The sequence below is a fragment of the Gambusia affinis genome, linkage group LG19, assembly GCF_019740435.1.
Source record: "Gambusia affinis linkage group LG19, SWU_Gaff_1.0, whole genome shotgun sequence".
Classification (NCBI taxonomy): Eukaryota; Metazoa; Chordata; class Actinopteri; order Cyprinodontiformes; family Poeciliidae; genus Gambusia; species Gambusia affinis.
In genome coordinates this window covers 23,199,716-23,219,670 of record NC_057886.1, presented here as the reverse complement: position 1 = coordinate 23,219,670, position 19,955 = coordinate 23,199,716, and the positions used below count along the sequence as shown (strand labels likewise).

Here is a 19,955-nt window from a genome sequence, read left to right as displayed (position 1 = left end):
GGGGGGGTGGAACCCTCCTCAGCATTCAGACCCCATCATGCTGAATCATGTCCCAACATTTCACCTGCACTCGAGTTTGAACTGATTACAAGAAAAGCTTTACTTTAGCAAAACCAGTCTGCTGGCCGGGGATCGGAAACGGCCAAATTGGTAAAGTATTTAAAAATCAGAAACAACCTTGCTACTGTAGCTGAAGGTAAACAACCTGGAGGAAGAAATTGTTTCTGTAGCGCCAACATGAGTGTAAAAGTCAAAATGGTTGGTGTCCAGCATGTGGGTGGTCTGCAGAGATGTTGGCTGCCCTTTTCCTGACCCGTCCTTGTTTAGGGTCAAAAAGAGGAGTGGGGAGAGAACGCATCCCTGGGGGACGCCACTGCTGAGTAAAGCTAAAGACTATTTGTCAATGCATAAATGTTGTTTATTTTCTGTTAAATTCAAAACCTAAGCATCACAAGATTAGTGAAGTATTTTTTTTTTCTTCAGTGTCGGTGCTAGCCAACTGGAAAGAAATGCTAACTAATGAATGACATATTAGCCAGTTAATATGCCGCAGGAGAGCTGCTTGTTTTGCATCTACAACGGGAAATTGCAAATTTATTGTCAGTTGGATGGATGAAGTTTGTACACTTCTGTGGCTACAAAGACCTTAAATTCTAGTCTCAGTGGTCTTTAAAAGTCTTAAATTTGCGTTTATGAAACCTGCAGAAACCCTGTTAAGTCCCACAAGTCCACAGTTTGGATGTCAAAGAAATCCTGCGGTGGGTTTTGTCCAGAAAAAGCCGAATCGGTGCGTCTATACTGGGATGTTTTCAGTGTCTGTTTCCGTTATGCTGGTCAGGTTTTGTGTTAATTTGTTTCTGGTGATTAATATTGCCAACAGCAGTCACTCCTCCATTGTGAGAAACGTTTAACTCCAGAAGGTATCAAGTGTGTCGTGTTGCCCATTAGGCGTCATTTCTACTCCCCTCTGCAGTATCAGCCCACCTCCAACCTCTCCAATCACGTTCGGAGCATCTTTGTATTTCTTCCCTGTCCTCCCTGCCGCCGTGTGCTCAGTGAATCACTTCACTTGTTATGGCCATCATCAGGTTTGTAAATATCTCCTGGGCTTTTTATGGCCTATTTTATGTAATTTCTTTTCCGTACCACCTCAGTCGGGTTGCTCTCCACTCCTTCATCATACATGTCAGAGTGCAGGCAGTGAATTGTCCCATAATGTCTATTATTTGTCCATGCAGTCGCAGGTTGCTGTATTTCCTTTGAAATCGAGTTTCTACATTTGTTTTTAGTTTTCTGTTTTTAAAACAGAAGTTTAGAGTGAGTGGAGTTGTTTCTGATATTTCTTCTGTCTGTTCTTCGCAGCTTCAAGGTCTCCACTCAGGCTCTTAATTAAAGTTAAACGATGCATGTAGCTGTAGAGGAGTTGAATTATTGCCGTTTTGCAGCTGTTCTGTTTGTAAAGAGCTGGAGTGATTTATTTCAATTTATAAGGAGAGTTTGCAACATGAAAACACCCAGCAGGTGAGAACAGCAACCTTAAGGAGGAAAAGACTCGTCTGGATTTTTGAGGTTTTACTGGTAGTTTGCAGAAGATCTGGATTTTTTTTTAACATTTATTTTCTCACCAATGATGGCCGTCTTGTTTTCCTTTAATTTTCTTCCATAGGTCCTTCATTTAGTTCTTTTTTTCCTTGCTTGTGTCCTTTCTTCTTCATTCCTTTCCTTCTTTCTTTCCTTTTCTCTCTGGTGTCCTCATTGCTTTCTCCTCTCCACTCGATTTAATCTGGTTGTTTTGTCTCTTTCTGTTTCTTTCTTTCTTCTTTGTCCATCATTTTCTTACAGAAAAGAGAAAATATATTAAAACAGTTGCTTTTCAACTGTTTAGCAGACGTTTTAAAACTTTCAATCAAATAATAAAATCAGCTAAATGGAAGGAAAAATATTAAATTTGTAAATTTTCTGCAGTAAATTCTGGTTTTATTATTCTCAGGGGTAATTTAAAGAATTTTTAATCTCATGGCTGTTTTATTTTGTTTTGAACTTTAAGGTTCCCATGTTTAATGATGAATCATTAATCACTCGGTCAGCATTTTTAGTTTGAAATCTGTTTGCGATTAGATTTGGGATTAAAGTCTGGATTGGGAGTCATAATCCCTGCTGTTCCCTTCTTTCATTGTTTTAATTCTTTTTATTTTTTTAGAGCCCAATCCGGGTAATTACAGAATTTAATCGCTTTTCTCTCTTGTTAACATGATCGCTGCTCGTCTGTTGGGTATTTCACCAATAAATCTCCTCAAATCTGATGCAACTTCAGCCAAAATCGTTTATCTCACAAACTCTGCAAAGTTTGGCAGCCGTGGCAACGGTCGCGGCGTTCCCCAGGGCGGCGTCTCGGAGCCCTGGGGCATCTGGAAATATTAGTTTAATTACTTAAATGGAGCGACTGGTTGGAGGGTTTACTGCAGCCAAATGCGTTGGACGTATCTTGAGAGCATTGAATTCATACGTGATGCAATCAGACAGTGAAGAGATTCTTCTCCATCCAATCTGCATAAATCCTAAACATGAAAGGACCGGCAGCTGTAGTTTGGTTGGCCAGTTGGCGGCGGGTTGAGCTCATTCATGATGAGCTAACCCTGTTACCCTCTTTCTTCTGCTGCTCCCTTAACAGCAGTTTATTTGGCAGGAGGCCCTAAAACAGATCAAAATGAGATCTCAGTTTCTAAGAATGATTTTGTGCAAACAGAAAAGTTGATAGAAACTTTTTAATTATTTAACTCTGTAACAAAAAGTTCTATGTAAGCAAATTTCTAAGAAAAGCCAATAGCTATTAAAATAGTCAGATTGTTTTATTAATGAACAAACCAAATCTTGGACGCTTTAAATTCATTCATGTATAAAAAAAACTTAGCCCTCCTCTTGTTTTCAAAATTGCCGTTAATTCTTTGAATTATTACTTTTATAAATGGATGAAAAAAATAAATTGCAGTTTATCATTAATTTAAAACAAACCTCCAAAAAAGTCCTGAAAATGTATGTTCATTAAAAAAAACTAACTTTAGTATGTAGTGTCCTTAATATACAGCCAGTAATAAATGATAGAGATGCAGTTTATTGCACCTGTGAGTCTCATCTGTTTCTGCAGAGCCATTACTGGCTGCTTTATCACATGCTGTACACATGAGCACTTTGTGTTTGCTAAAACCTGATTAGTCGTAAAGAATCGATCTGGGCTTCGTTAAAGTTTCTCTGTTGCTGCTTTTCATGTAACTGTGTGATTACACCCAGACGCTCTGGGTTTTCCTCAGCCGAGGAGGAGAAATGTCTGCTGTCGTTATTTTTAAAGATTGTTTCTGATGTCAAAGTCGAAATGCTGGTAGCTGATGAGTGACCTGCTGCAGAGGAGAAAAGCCCGCCGTGTTTACCAGAGAGCAGAATTGATTCGGGCCACTTTTCTCCTGACAGAATGTGTCTTTGTTTATTGCAAAATTTATTAAGCTGAGCGTGAAGCGTAAGCAGCTTCTGTGCTTAGGAGGCAGAAAGCACAGAGAAAATCTGTACGTCTGCAAACAAACAGACTGAGATTAGATCAGTAAAGCGGCCTAAACAAAGTATTAAATGAATAAATGCATTATATTCAGGCATGCTTTGATTGGTCTGTTATGAAATTCTTGATATGCATCTTGATTCTGGGAGATGTTTTTTTTTTTTGTTTTGTTTTGTCGACAGCTGTTTCCAGCTAAGGCAGATATTTGATTTTTTTTTTTTTTTTTTTTTTTTTTTTTTTTTTTGTGGCAGATAGTTGGAGAAATGATTTAAGAGACTTTAGTTGATGCACAGCAGCTTTTATGAGCTTTTCTCTCCGTTTGTGTCCCATTCTTCTGTTCACCCAGAGATGAACGTAGGTCGACTGGTAAATCTGGAGCTTCGCCTTTTGGTTCAGGACTGATTGGTGCGTCATCACGTAACGCCGCTCCATCACTCATGACCAACAAGACCCCACCATACTTTGGGACCATTACCACCAGTCCTGTTTGGTCCGCTTTAATCCAACTCCAGTCCGTCTGTTTAGAAAGTCCGGTCCGGTTGGTGTCAAACTCTGGTCTGCAGACAAACCTCTGTCTCCGATAGGTTGAAGTGAACTCTGATGCAGTTTGAATGCATATGTGAACACCAAGCATAGACCGATGTTGCTCCTTTTTTGTCTTCAGAGGGTTTTGTGCAATTCCCTTCAGTAGTTCTAGGTGCAGCGCCCCTACAGGTGAGGAGGGGAACCGGTTGCTCAGAGGGTTTGGTTGTTTGGACTGAGTGCTGTGGGAAAGAACCAAAACAGCTGAAAATTGGAACAAATGTTGCAAATCTTGGTTCCCAATTGAACCAAAACTACTGAACCATCAGTTTTGGTAGATTTGTTTGACTTGAATCAGTAGATTAAAACAAATCTACTGAACCCGATAGTTCTAGGATTAGTGTCGGCCTGAATTAGTCCTACAGATTAGTGCCGGATTAATCTGTTTATTGTAATGCTGATTAATAATTGGAGTTCAAAAAGTGCTTAATAGGAGATTTTATTTACAGAATTTGAAGTTTAGGTGAAGGTAAAACTTGAAGAGTTTTAGGTTGAACATATTTATGTTTTTTAAATGCAAACATTTTTTGGTTTAATTACAGAGTGGATTGATTAATTGTTCTTCCAGCGATTAATTAACTACTAAATTGGCTGTCAATTATTTGAATAATTGATTTATCACGATTAATAGTTTCAGTTCTACTTCAGAGTATTTTGTCCACTGAATCCTGGGTTGAGTTCAGCACCACATTGCTGTTTTTTTCTTAAATGTGTGTAAAACTGACACCATATTACAGACAGTAAAGCTGCTCCGCTGCAGTCGACCAGAGAGACGTATTTGACTAAAATACTGCTGTCAGTTTCTCTTCCATCTTCAGACGCATCTCTCTTTATAATGGTTCATTCATTACCTTCAATGGCTCCTGCAGATTTATGTTTTGTCTCAGATTGAGCTTTGACTGCACTCTGCCAGGCAGACAGCTGGTTATATTTCAATATTTAGACTTGCTCTCCTCATCTTCACGTTTTTATGTGATGTAGCCACATAGTTTGGTGCTTTTTGCCTTATAACTGCAGAGGTGCATGTTTTTAACGGTCAATTTTGGTTTAAAGTGTGCGGTTTTCATTCTGCCTTTCAAATATATTCTCAGAGGAAGTGACCCTGGACGCCTGATGGATTCAGTGTTGAATCGCCGTCTTTATGTCTGCGCTCTGCTGTCTCTTACATGTCAGCCACTGAGCTGAAGTCTCACTCCGTCCTCAGAGAGACCTGTGTGCACGTCCCCGAACCCCTGCAGGCTGCTCTTCACATGAAATGGCACACAGAGTGCCTGTGAGATCACATGCCGCTCACGCTGTGCAGGCGGACCCGGTGTCAGGAGACGGGAGGGATGGATGGAGGGAAAGAATCGGCCTCTTTGCACTCAATCAGGACTGCATTACAACACACAACCAGCTGGAATATCAATGGTCTCTGCTGGATTTTGGTGCAAAGAAAGTTCAGCAGATGCTAATCCTGCTTGGCGCTAGACTCCATGTCTGACGCATCAGCCGTCAGTCTGAATAAGTTAAAGCAAAAAGCATTAAAAATATCTCTACTTTTAAATTGTATTCTCTACCTGATCTAGAAAACTAAATTCTGTTTTAGTAGTTCAAAGACCAAACATACCTGCGTTAATGTATGCAGTGAAAAACGTTATCAGTACAGCAGAAGCGTCTTCCTTATTTCTGCTCTGAGGTTCAGCCAATCAGATGCAAGGAAAACAAATGGCACTCCTGGATTGGCTGCTTTGCCAGCCAATAGCCTATCGGTAGCATTGTGTCCAAATATTTCAGCTTCCTAAGCTGCTTTTTCTTTCAGATATTTTAGACAAGTGAAAAAAGCTGAGAATAATTTATTTACTTTCCACAAAAAGTCCTAAATCTTCAGTCTTCGATTCTTTGTTTTCTTTTCCCTTCTTGTTTTTCCAGCTTGTCGTCTTTCCTTTTTACGGTGCAGTAAAAGATTAACCTCTAACATTTTGCTAGTTTTTGTACTTTTATAAAAACATGTTTATGATTTGGTCAGAATATTGAAAAGTTTTGGTGGTTTCTCTGCGTATTGGATCTTCATGTTTCTTTGTGAATTTGTTTTTGTCTGATTTTGGTGATTTTTATCCACCTGCTCTTTGGAGAAACGCTACATTTGTATATACGTGCACATATGTTTTAGTGTGCACGTTGAAATTGTCCAATTTTTCTTCCAGGTTCTGAAAACTTATTTAACATTTTGGATAAATATTCTAAACTGTTTGCCTCACTTGGCTTTCACTTCTATGTTTAACTGAGTTGGTGTTTTCACTCAAGTGAAACGGTTTTACTCTGAAGGGTCGAATCTCTTGGTTGGGTTTTGGAAACCAGCTGAACCTCACAAATCACTCTTAACTTTTAATGAACACACATTCTGCTGTCTCAGAAACAATTAAACTAAGATTAGAAGTGTCTCTGCTGCAGCTTTTTGCATAACACTTTGTATTCATGCCTTGTAAATCAAGCTCTAATACTGACTAACTCTGACATTTATGGCATTATTCACGGTGGCTGACATTTTATGGTGCTTCTCCCAGGTCTCATCAGTTCTCACTGACGCAGGTTTCAAACTTCAGCGCTGCTTTAATGTGGCTCTGAGTTGAATTTCTGCAAACTAGAAACTTTTTTTGGTTTTATTTTGTTCTGAGTTTGTAGCAGACGAGTAAAATGGTTTTTATTTTTCTGTTCCTGCAGAGCCTGTTTACCCTTCTGTTGGGGCCTTTCACCTTCTTCAACGCCCAGAAGACCAAATATCTTCAGATTCTCACCTCACTCATGCGTTGGATCGGTAAGAGGAAACCAAATGTTTGAGGTTAAAGATTTTTCAATTAAAATAACATCAACTAGTACATGTGAAAAAATTTAAATATTACATAAAAGCTGCCGTCGGGAAACCTTTCACTACAAAAAAACGACTCTGATCAAATATTTCTGATTTAGTTTCTAGTGTAAATATCTTGTTTTAAGTAAAGAAAATTCCCAATAACTTTTAAAAAGTACTGCTTTCATTTGCAGACTTTATCTCTTCTGATCAACTTTTGCAGAAATAAGTTGGAAAACTTAAATAAAAGATTTCTTAGGAGGACTTCATGCGTCCTAAAGCTGGTGTTTGGTCTAATATTGGCCGTCAACAGGTGAATAAAATCAAACGCAGCAGCAAATGTGGAGTGAAATGATAAAGGAGTGTAGGCTGTAATGGCCTGGTCAGCTTCAGGCTGATTGAAACGCTGCAGTCGGTCCTTCAGAGCCGAGTGGCAGCAAACCTCATCGAACTGAAGCGGCGATGGAAACGAGTCGGGCAGCTTCTCCTCAGGCAGAGGGAGTCGGACAGAAAACGATTAGAGTCATTGTTCCTTCGGCTAACTCTCGTTTGAAGCCTTTTCTGGGATCACAGGATTTTAACTTTTCAAGTAAAGCTGATTTTCAGATTTTTTTTATTTTTTGGCTCGTCGCAGCTGTTTTCCATTTTATCATCCGTTTCTGTTTTTGCCTTTGTGGCGCTGCGGTCAGGTCCGTCCATCACGGTTCGGTTCTGCCCCGTGTCTTTGATTCCCATCTCCTCCCATTCCTCAGCCTGACAGGCTTGACAGGCCGTCCCAAGCCTGATTGGACCGTCACTCACCGGAGCGACGGGCAAAAATAAACCGTCCATCCAGGAGCTGAAGCTAAAATCACAAGCTGCTCATAAACGCGGCAGCATCCATGCGCCGTCCTCTGTTCCCCTCACTCTGAACGCTCGGCGTAATTGATTGTGGTGCCACTTTACGTCATGCTCTTTGCTGCTCAGGCTAATGATTTAAAATGTCTCGGCTGCAGGATTTGCTTTCTTTGTTTCACAGGAAGGAAACCTGAGACATAAGATATTAGCTGGAGTGGCTAAGATCTGGGGGGGCAACACAGACGTAGAATTTTATCAAAATATTGTGATAATTATATAAATTATCCTAGAAAATTTTATTCAAGTTGTCTGTATGATTCATTAGATCTTAAAAGTACCGGTGATAAATTTAAAAAATATGGACAGAGTACTTTGTGAACTTTACAACAACCAGATAATAAGTTTTTAATTTAAATAGATGCTAATATTTTATGCTAGTTTGACTATGACAATCTGAACATGTAGATGTGCTGCAGAATTCTGTGGCTCAGTTTTCTTTCTTCATTCTTCCTCTCTCCTTTCCTGTTTTTCCTTCTTTTTCTTCAAATTCCTTTTGCCTCCCTCTTCACTACCCTCCCTCCTCTTTATATGCCTCCTTGTTTCCTCCTCTGTTCTTCCTTTCTTTCTCTCCTATGGAAGTGGAGACATTGTCTTTGTAAAATCGGACTCCTCTGTTCTGGTGTTGGGATGTTTTTGGCGGCGCTCTGAGAAGCCAAGCGAACTGTCGACCTACTTTGTAAATTAAATCATTAATCCTGACCGATGACCTCGCTCCTCTTCTGTCTTTGGCGGTGTGAGTTTGTTTTTAGTCCAGAGGAGGAGAGCAGACACGGCGCGTTATAAACTGCTGGCACGTGTCTGCAGCTCCTCGGGGTGAGAAAACGTAATTTAGTCTCATTTCCTGTTAGCTCCACTTGCTGCGCTGCTCACAGGAACAGACGGAAACATGTTTGTGTTTGTAGTTATTTAAGATATGGAGATATTTCAAAGTGACACCCCAGTAAGGAATTAGTTATTTTTCTTTTAATTCATCAGCCTTTTCTTCTGTAATCATTCGTTTTGGGGAAACTCCAGCAGACTATCGTCCAGCTGCATTTACATAAATCCTTTATCAGTGTTTAGATTTTGGATACAAAATATTTGCAGACAAACGTTTCAAACTTAAATGCAAATTTTTGTTTTAATTCAGGTTTTGGTTAACATCTGCCCTGAAAATGTAATTTCAATAATTATTTGTGTCCAAGTAACGATTAATCATTTACGAAATTAGTTGACTATCTGTATTAATCATGATTAATCGTTGCAGCGATTAATCCTTAACGTATTTTGGACCTTCTCATCTGGACTCTTCAGATTATTTACGGGTTTTTTTGCTGTAACTCAAAGCTTTGGCTTCGTTTGCAGATTTTCTGTCAGGTTGAGGTCTGACTGACTCAGCAACTCCGTGGTTTTTCTTCAACCAATTCTTTGTTGCTGCGTCTTGATGCACTGCGTCGTACTGAATCAGTTTGATAAAATCTGACCTGATTATATTTTGGTTTAACCAATTAATAAATAGATGTTTGGATATATTTACAACCAAATAGTTTTTTTAATCTTATTTGCAAAATTTTATATTTTTGTAAATGTTTTGCTTAATTACCTCTCTGTATATGTTGGCCTTTTTCTGAGTCTACATTTAATGATCAATTAGTAAGTTAGTGGAAAATTATTTCAATAATCAGTTAATCAATTTATTCATGATTAATCCAATCAGTTGTTTAACTCTAGTTAAAATTGGACCTATTCTTTTCTGTAAATTATAAACTATCTCTACAAGTGAGAAACCATTCACACCTCATCTGATTAGTTTACCAAAACGCCATGAAGAGACTGGAAACCGCCGCAGGCGTGTTGACGTCTGCATGGTGGCATTTGAGGCGCGTGGGGGAGGGGCGCGCTGGTTCTGAAGGTCATCTGGGACTCTGCTGGCTTGTTGAATTGGGAGTTCAGCAAGCTGCTCACAGGGCGACAGTGAAATATGAGCCAGTCTTAATGAACTGTGCAGCAGAATCACCGTTCAGAGCTGCTGAGAAACTGTTTAAAATCAGAAGCAGGACTGTAGTGGTTGAGATGCTGGCTCTGCCTCTAAAGCTGGATTTTCATGCAAAACATGAAAGAAAAAAATTTAAACAGTTTTTTTTCTCATTTTAGTTGATGACTTCATAGTTCATGTTGGAGTGAAATGATACGATAAACCGATAGTGGAGGAATGGATTGTTTATGTAAGCCATCCATCATGTGTGCAACACAATCAGCGCCGACCTCACTGATGGATGAACACAGGTGAAGGTTTAACATTGGCTTTCTAAAGCACTCCACACCAAACCAATGCATGAACGACTTGGTGGTAGTGTGTATATATTTAACTGCTCTGACTGGAGTTATTAAGCATTCAACTTTTTTTTTTTTGGAGTTTGTATACTCCAGTTGACGATTAATCGAATATTTTAGTCCGATTAATCATTTCAGCCCTATTAATATACAAATATCAACAGAAGAGGGAAAAACATCCACACCATCCATCTAATGTTCAGTTTAATACACCATGAAGAGACTGGATGAATGCTGCTGAGTATTGGGACCATTTTGACTCGTTTGGATCTTTTCATGTAGTTTTACTTCAGTTTTTTCAGATTGCTGAGCAGCGCTCAGATTCCCCGGCTCGTCCTTGTGAGCCTGGCAGGATGAATGGTCATACATCCGCTGCGTTGCTCTGTTTGCTGACGGCTCTATCGCTGAACATGTTGCGAGGCAGCGAAGCCACTTATCACCCAGACATCGACCACCAGAAGCAGCATCAGGGCTGATCGGTTTCGTACGATAAAGTTCTGCTTCGGAGAGAAACGGCGAAGTCCTGGCTGGAACGGGGCGAAGAGCTGCAGCCTCTAAACATAAACGAGATTAACCCAGGAAGTGCTGAAGGAGAGTCTGTGATGAGATGATGTCGTACTCTAAAACCACTGGAGGGAAGAGAGTACAGACGTGAAAACGGATCACATCAGAACCCAAACACCTTAAAATGTTGGGGTTTTTTGTGAAAATGCAAATTTTCCTCCCTGATTTCTGGCTTGACTTGCAGCTTCTCCAGTTTGTTGCTCCTGAGATGGATTTCCTCTCCAGCTTGAATTTACTGCAGGATTCCCATCTTTTCTTTTTCTTTTGAGGCAGTTGGTGACTCTGTGGGTTTTGTGTTGAGACAATCGAGCTGTAGGAGTTTCCTCTGGGCGTCGTTAAGTCGAAGCATTCGTCACAGCGCCGCTGACGGTCCGGTCCAGGTGATATCAATCAGGTTCTGTTAAATGGACAGGGTGAAGTTACCTACATGTGATATGTGGCTGTTGAAAGAAAGTACTGGAACTACATCATCACCAAACACTGAAGAACAGTGGTGTGAAAAAGTTTTTTTCTTTTTTGCATGTTTGTCACATTTTAGTGTTCCAGAACATCAAACCAATTAAAATTTTAATCAGAAACAGCAGTAAAGACCAAATGCAAATTTTAAATGGTATTTTATTATTGAGAGAAAATAATGAAACTTTCATTCCCCTGTGTGAAAAACTTTCATCTGTGATTTATCCAGAGTTTCAGCAACTCAAATTTAAGGCTTTTTAAGACCACTATGAATGGAATTTAAGACCTTTATAAATGTACAAATGACTCAGAATTCACATGACATTGGACAGGTTTTTTGGCAATGAGTTTGTGTGTTTTGGTGTCTGAAAAGTGAGTCATTTCAAAAACCTTCCGACTTTTAAATACGCAGCAACCTTGTTACCGTCTGATTTTATCGCTGAATGCACTGTACAATGGCTGCTGGAAAAGAGAAGTGTTTTGTTGTTGACTTGCCATCCAGACATCATTTGCTGCATTCTTGTTGGTTGGGCAGGAGGCTCCACTTCTGCTTTTCAAAGATGTAGTTATATAATTGTGTTGTCAGCAGCCATTTCATGTTGAGTTGAGGGGGCGTGGCCAGCAGGAGCTAATTTGCATAAAAGTGACAGAAGCCATAAAACATAAGTATTGGCAAAACTGAGCAGAATTATTTTTACAAAAAATGTAATGAACATGTTTTGTAAGAGCCTAACACAGGAGATCTATTATGTTTCAGGAAGCATAATAATTTTAACCAACAAAACATTCACTGAAATATATTCATCATCCTCCATCTTGGATCAAAAGGCCTGAACTGTCTGTGATTCAGGTTCTTTCACACCTTTCTCACAGCCTCCACTTCCGACTCTTAATCTTGTCCAAACTGGAGAAACTGCTTTAAGTAATGCGATAACCGCCAGCTGCCCTGAGGCACTCCTAATTAAAAGCTCCATGTGATTACGCTTCCTGTGAAAGCCTCCGAGGGTTAAAGATGAAGGAGAGCAGCTTCCTTCCTCCTGTCCCACACCTTTATCTAACGCACAGCCTCTTGTAGATTAAAAACTGGAGTAGAGGAGCAGATGAGTGACTGCAGAGTGGCAAAAAAAGATTAAAAGTAGCTGAAATAAAAGACTGAATATGTATTTTTCCCTTCATGGCCGCAGATGAAACTGAGACTTTTCGTCCTTGAAAGCTGGTCTGTTGCCCACGTCCCGACCTCTCTGTAATAAGAGGGTTAACGTTTAAATTGGGAGTAGCAGAGCTTTCCCCACACCCTGAGATTACATTGGACGGAGGCCAGAGATGCATTACATATTGAACAATCGTGCAACAGGTTCCCCACACCGAATCTGCTGAGTTCAAGGAAAAGTAGGAAGCAAAGGGTGAAGATTGAAGCTGATCCTCTTTCAGGATTATCTTCTCTTCAGCTGAAAAATGAGACGCGTCTTCTACAGCTTTCAAATCATTTTTCATTCATTTCTAAAGAAATCTTTAAAAGTGAAACCTCTTCAGCCTCAGATTGGGTAAAAAACCTCAAGTTTTTGTTTGGTTTTGTACTTTTAAAGACTGAAAACCTGATTTTTCAACATCAATGCATTGTTTCTCACATTGTCAAACTCGAGGTCCGGGGGCCAAATCTGGCCCCCCACAGCCTTTTATGTGGCCCTCTAGACTCCAGAGAGTCGCAGAAATAAAACCTTGTGATCAAATATTATTTTATCAATTAATTCAATCAGTTTTTTCTGTTTGCTGCCCAATTACATCAGTTAATCCCTCCAGTTTTTTGTGAATTTATGCAAAGTCAAAGCTTAATTACTAACAGTTTATTGCTAATTTTATACACAGGATGGGCAGAAATGCTGTTACCAACACTCACCTGCAGGTGGCAGTATTTCTTCCTTCTACTCCACTGCTGCCTTGGCCATAGTTGATGTCAAATAATCATATTTACAGTCATACATGAGCGCAAATGTTGCAAAAGTTTTTGCAAATGTTTCAGTGTGAATATTTATTATTCCTAACAGCGCAATTATTTTTAAATGTTTAACTTTGAAATTTTATTTTAGTTAAATAAAACCAGAAGGTGTTTACGGTGTGAGACACTTAAAAACATAAACTTTGTCCCTGCTGCAGAATAATACAACAATATTAATAACAAACTGCTATGTGTTGCAGGAAACACTGAAAAATGAAAATGTAGCTCCAACTTTAAAATATTCAGTTAATTTGTTCCATGTAATCAAATTAAGTTTGTCAAACGATTTAGTGCAGCCTAGTTTAGTTGCTTAAAGACAATCTACAATTGGTTTTGTATTTTTTAGAGTACGAGACTAAAAGTACTTGGTAAGATTTTGTGTTTTTACAGTGTGGAGATGGAAAAGTTTAAAAAGCTTGAATTTAACAGTAGAAAAGTGATCAAACCCTGAAACCATCTTCAGGCTCCAGCGTTCAGTCACAGCCAAGGTGTGTGGTTTAGATAAACACTCTGCAGATGCGTAGCAACGCGCCGCTCTCCTAAATGTCACCGTGCGTTTAGAGGACGCCCGGTGATGAGCGGCGAGGATCCGGCAGGCCGCTGGCCGACCCAGGCTCTGACTAACTCCTGCAGTCCCGCCCTGATTGGGAGGAAAGACGACTGTCGGCCCCCAACAGGACGCCATGCTGCCGCCGCCGCGCTTTCTGCAGAGAAACCTCCACAAATCGATTGGAGGCAAAGAGCAGCAGCTGCCGACACTCTGAGGCTCGTCTGGCGAAAACGGCAAAAACCCAGAGAAAAATCAGGCCAGACCTCGACCTCCAACACGGGTCTCCAAACCAGCAGGGGGCCAAACAGCCCTAAAACGAGCACATTAAGTTATCCGAATATTTATGGCCGACCCAAAACCTGAAGGGGTTTTTGCAGCAGTTGCATTATTATTGTAGATGGAAAAGAATTGGCACATTTCCACCAAACAATTTTGTGATGAATCTCAGAAATTTTCTAGAAAACCTGGAAATCTTTTAGAAAATGTTTGACATTTTAAATTTAGACTTTTTTTTGTTTTTTTATATATTTAAAATGTATTACAGCTTCAGTGTTAAATGTTCATTAGAACATTTAACATGTCACATTCAACAAATTATAGAAATTTGAGGTAAATTAAATGTTTTTCGAAGAGTTGTTGTAGATGAGAGAAATCCTGCAGCCGTTACTCCATTTGGTTTATATTTAGTGACTAATGAAGTTGCGCTGAGTGGTTTTTGTGTCGTTTCCTCCTGTGGTTCTCAATGCAGCGCCCCCACAGGCGAGGAGGGGAACAGGTTTCTCAAATGGTTTGGCAGTTTGGAGGAGAATCACAGCAGCTGAAAATGTAACAAATGTTGGAGTTTTGGTTCCTAATCAAAGCGAGTCAACCGGACTTTTAGCTGTGTGATTCTTTAGTTTCTCTGTTTTTTTCTCTCAGCTTTCACCATGATGATCATCTTGGCTCTGATCCGGATCGGTAAAGGAACGGGCGAGGGCCGTCCTCCGGTCGCCAGCCTCTCCGGAGTGCCCAACCTGTTCGGCGTGTGCGTCTACTCCTTCATGTGCCAGCACTCCCTGCCCTCCCTGGTGACGCCCATCTCGGATAAGAAGCGGGTCGGCAGCCTGGTTCTGGCCGACTACGTCCTCATCCTGGGCTTCTACGTCCTGCTGTCGTTCACAGCCATCTTCTGCTTCGACAGCTCGCTGCTGCACGACATGTACACCCTGAACTTCACCGACAACTGCGACGTGTTGGACATCCCGGTGCTGCGCTACTTCCTGGGCTTGTTTCCCGTCTTCACCATCAGCACCAACTTCCCCATCATCGCTGTGACGCTGCGCAACAACTGGAAGACGCTGTTCCACCGGGACGGCGGCACCTACCCGTGGGTGGTGGACCGGGTCGTGTTTCCCCTCATCACCCTGGTGCCGCCCATCGTGGTGGCGTTCTGCACGCACAATCTGGAGACCCTGGTGGGAATCACGGGGTCGTACGCGGGGACGGGGATCCAGTACGTCATCCCGGCGTTCCTGGTGTTCTACGCCAGGCGCCACCTGGAGCCCGTGATGGGCCGAGACGCCGTCAACAAGCACCGCTCTCCGTTCCGCCACGCCTTCTGGGTGTGGTTCGTGTTGGCGTGGGCGGCGTCCTGCCTCATGTTCGTCACCGCCAACATCATCCTGACTGAGACGAAGAAATGAGAACCGCTTTTAACGGAAAAATCTGAGACCGTTTGGCCAGTTTTCTTGGTTCCTGAGGCCTTAGCTGCTGCTGGGTGAACTGTGCCTTTTTTAACCAAACTGCACTGCAAAAATACAAAACCTTACCAAGTATTTCTGTCTGGTTTCACTGCAAATATCCTAGTACAGTCGAAATAAAGATAAACATGCACAAAATATGCTCAGTAAAAACAATTATTCTTAATACTTTTAAGAATAATTTAGTTTTGTCATTTTAAATGTAATAAGATGTTTGCACTAGACAAAAAATACTTGGTAAGATTTTTTTGCAGTGTTTAGTTAGTAATTTTAATGCAATCAATGTTTTATCATTTTAACAAAAAGGACCAAATTTTTTTTGTATGATTGACGGTGATCAAAGGGATTTTATTAAACAGATTTTTCCTCATCAAGCAGCCGACAGATTGAGATTTTTACGTTGCGTTTTAAGGGAGTTGGCGTCCAGAAACTTTTAGAGGATTCGTCTCTCAATCTGATTATTTTTTACCAGATTAATGCAGATTAGAAAAACTGAGGAATCTGTTTACACTGCAAAACTCAACATTTTAACAAGTATTCTTTAGTTTCTCATCTAAATATCTTATCACACTTTAAATAAATCAAAACTAATTCACACGTAACTTTTCAGCTTGTTTTAAGTCAATAATACTTCAATACTGATTAAAAACTACAAGCTCCAAAAATATTTTGCTACAAATGAAATAATCTGCCAGTGCAGACATTTATCATATCGTTTATCATGAAAATATCTCATCGCGATAAGAATTTTTATTTGTCATAATTTGAGCTGATGTAAAAAAAACTCCAGATTTTCCCCACAGAAACGTGAAAAAAGCAAATTTAAAACTGATTAAATAAAGTATTTATACTCAGCTTAGTGAGAAAAATCCCATTTCTTTAAATATGAAGATTATTTCACATAGGAATGTTTTTCAAAGAGCAGCATTTAAAACATTTAATTTTACCAAGTATTTTAGTTTCTAGTGTAAATATCTCAGTTCACTTGAAATGAGAAAAAAATCTAACTTACAGGTAACTTTTTAGCAAAAACACAGGAGCTTGTTTAAAGTAATCAATCCTTATTATTGATGGAAAATTACTGGTTCTACATATAAAAAGGGAAAATGTTTTGTTTCAAGTGAAATAAATATCAATATTAAATAATTTACTTAAAACAAGCTCCTATATCTCTTTCTGAAAAGTTACTTAAGTTTGTTTTAATTTTAACTTTACTAGAAATTAGACAAATACCTGGTAACATTTTGTTTTCAGTGTGAAGTTTCCCTAAATAGAAGTAATAGTTTTGTATAGTCGCAATAGTAATGCAAAATATTGTGATAAAGTTCTATATCCACGCCTCCAAAGATTACTTTTTTAATCCGCATTAAGGAATTATTGACTTAAATTAAGCTCCTATTTATTGCTGAAAAGTTATTCAAGTTTCAGATGTACAGATATTTAAACTAGATGAAAATACTTGGTAAGATTTTGAGTTTTTTTCAACGTAATCAAGTTTCAACCTGCTACCTCTCACTTGAGTTTTGTTGGAAACAAATTTCCTGTTTCTGTCAAACAAACCCGTCGCTGTTTTCACTGTGGAACGAAAAGCTGCAGGAAGATTTTTCTTTCTTTTAACGACGGTCATTAAAACCTCCGACTGGAAAAAAGAATCGGTGAAGGATCCGCCGGAGGTTTCCTGCCGAGCTTCTCAATAAAACTTCATCAGAGGAGCAGAGAGGAACCGCTTGGCGGCAACGAGGCTGGAAGAAAAACAATCGCTCCCCCACCGCCGCCGCCGCCCAGCAGGGGGTCTGAGGCGACGTCTCCGTTCTCCATGGGAGAAACTGACGGATACGCTCCAGTTTCTCTGGGTTTATGTTCCTGTTTCTTTAAGTTTACACTCCGGACCGGTTCATGGTCCGGTCCACACCTCCTCAGTCTGAAACGTCCAACTTTAACAGATCAAAAGCTTCAGTCTGAGTTTTATAATCAATTAAAACAATAAAGATAGCAGACGATCAGTCTTAATAAAACTCTGCAGATATTTCATTTGATGCTCAAAGTCTGTATTTCTGCTGACATTCCTGAACTGAATCCCAAAATATGGAGCAAGAAAAACAAAACTGTTTATGTAATTTCAAAGAAAAATGTCAAATTTCTATTCAGATTTTCAGTTTTAGCACCTTAAAGTTTATATGAAACAATATTTTAGAACATATTTACTTAATTATTCCTGCAAAATACTAAAGCATCAAACTCTAGTCTGCTGCTTGCTCAGACTCGACTTTAATTTGCTGAAATTTTAAATCTGGATTCCTGCAAAGTCTGGAATTATTTGGATTAATGTGGAAAAAGTAAATGGGAGCATTCATAAATATTAGTTTTATGGGCTGTAAAAGCTGCACAGTTGAGTCTGAAACAGACATCAAAATGAGCTGGTGTCCTGTTTACTTCTAACTTTTGTATAAAAATGGATGAATAACTAAATAAACTTCAGTTTTCTTTAAAAACACAGAATTTGGTAGATTTGGGAGAAAACGAGTCCAGAATACAAAGTGGCTTGAAGACCAACTATGATCAGAAACGGAGCAACAGAGGAAAGATTTCTGGTTTTATTCTCCTTTTTCTTAAAAAATGTTAATAAATTATACAGCAACAATATAACATAAATTATTGTTTCAGGAGGCATGATGTTTATTAATGAAAGGAAATAAAGATGCCAGCTCCAGTCAGAACAACCAGCACAGTTTACACACCTTTAACTACTTTTAGTTGATGAATTTGGACACAATGTTCACAGCAACACGACTGCTGCTGATCTTTACGGATCTCTCTGTTCCTGATAAACACTAATGTAAGAATTTGATGTTTTTTATCCTGGTTTTTCCTGAAACTGCCTCTGCCTGCCGGTGTTTCCTCTGCAGGTAATTAAAACTCTCCCTCCGTTTTGCAGAAGCTCAGTGAGTTTTTTCATGAACGGCTGTTGAGTGCAGCTTTAATTGAAAGGTTAATGTGCTGTGACTGGAGCTGGTTTCTGCTCACCTGTTGATGCGTCGCTGACCCCTAGGGGGCGCTGCTGGGGGCCTGCAGGTGAACTTCACCTGCAGCTCCACCTGCAGCAAAGTGTCTGAGTGAGGAAAACAAACACTTGAGTTGCTGGATATGATTTTTATTTCTCTGGATGAATCTGTGAGTGACTCTATTTTGAATTATTTTAATTTTCCATCGTTTTCGGTGCGTCTTTTTCTCGCCTGTTTGTAATGTTGACAATCCACATGGTGCCAAAAATATTTGTGATCCTTTTTTTTCAATTTAAATCTTTTTTTTTGTGTTCATTGTTTTTTTTCTTTTTGTTTTTTTTATTTGTGTTTCTGTATGGATGTTTACTTCTTTTTTTATGTCCAGTTTGTCTTTTTTAGGATGATTATTATTCACAAATGAAAATAAAATACATCTTAAAACTGGAGCTTGTATGTTTGAGGGAACAGCCGTCATTTGTTGAGGCACCATGAGCATCAAAATTATTCCCTTTGGGAGGCTGGAAGGATATTTGTTCCTATTTTAGTTTTGGACAGTTATGGTGCGTAACCATGGCAACAAGATAATGTTTTTACCACTGAGGGGAGCTGATCAGCATCTCAGTAGCTCCAATAATATCAGATCTGTGCCCATGACTCCAGAGGAGTTAAAACAGAGTTGGCTGTAAGGATCTGATCCCCTACTCCAGCATCTTTCCAACCACGTGGTGATTTAAAGAGGAGCAGCAAAAGCAAATGAGTTGGATTAGCAAAGCTGCTAATCAACCAGGAAACTGAGCTGCTGGCATGTCTTAACAGTCATGAAACTACCTGCGTTTCGATTACAAACGTTTGCAAAACTCTGCTAATGTAAAAAATAAAAAAATTCAATTGTGATGTTTTCATTAAAGAAGAAACAATTAAAATCATAGGTGAATAAATTCTTAAAAAAAACAAAGATGGCGGCCCATCACCCTCCTACCACTTCCTGTTGTCTTCTTCTATTTTCCACCAGTAGCAACATCCGGTTGTGGATCAAACAGAAGCTGAGGCTGAAATGAAAATAGTAATAATAATAATAATAATAATAATAATAATAATAATAATAAAACTCCTTTTCGGAAACACAAGAGATGATAACTGGTTCCGAACAGGCATGTTACCGGATGGTGCATGAATCCAAATTCATGAATCCGAGTCCATGAATCAAACCCTGAACTTTCGGGTTTTCAGCAACGTTTCGACCCCATTTCCTCTGATGCCTGACAGGTAATTGGCTAAATCTCTTGTTCGCCTCAATCTTCCTAGAAGCACAGTGTTGGTGGGTTTTTCTTTTTTTTATTTATTAATACCTGAGATTGCTGTTTTTATTATCCTCTCTGAATTTCCATCCCAGCAGAGACGCTCCGGTGTAATTTAATTTACCTTCTGGCCGTTTTATGCATGTAGGGAGTGTCTGAATGTTTGGGGGCAGAACTTTAA

The 19,955-nt window shown here is 39.6% G+C and overlaps 1 protein-coding gene across 1 annotated transcript in view; it reads left to right on the top strand.

Moving 5' to 3' along the window:
* Positions 1-17,525, top strand: part of tmem104 (transmembrane protein 104) — a 41,936-nt gene extending 24,411 nt beyond the window's left edge. The window contains exons 10-11 of the mRNA XM_044099365.1: positions 6,833-6,926; positions 14,654-17,525. Of these exons, the coding sequence (XP_043955300.1) occupies positions 6,833-6,926; positions 14,654-15,417 (858 nt within the window). The 3' untranslated portion in view covers positions 15,418-17,525. The remainder of the gene's footprint in view (positions 1-6,832; positions 6,927-14,653) is intronic.
* Positions 17,526-19,955: the final 2,430 nt, after the last annotated feature.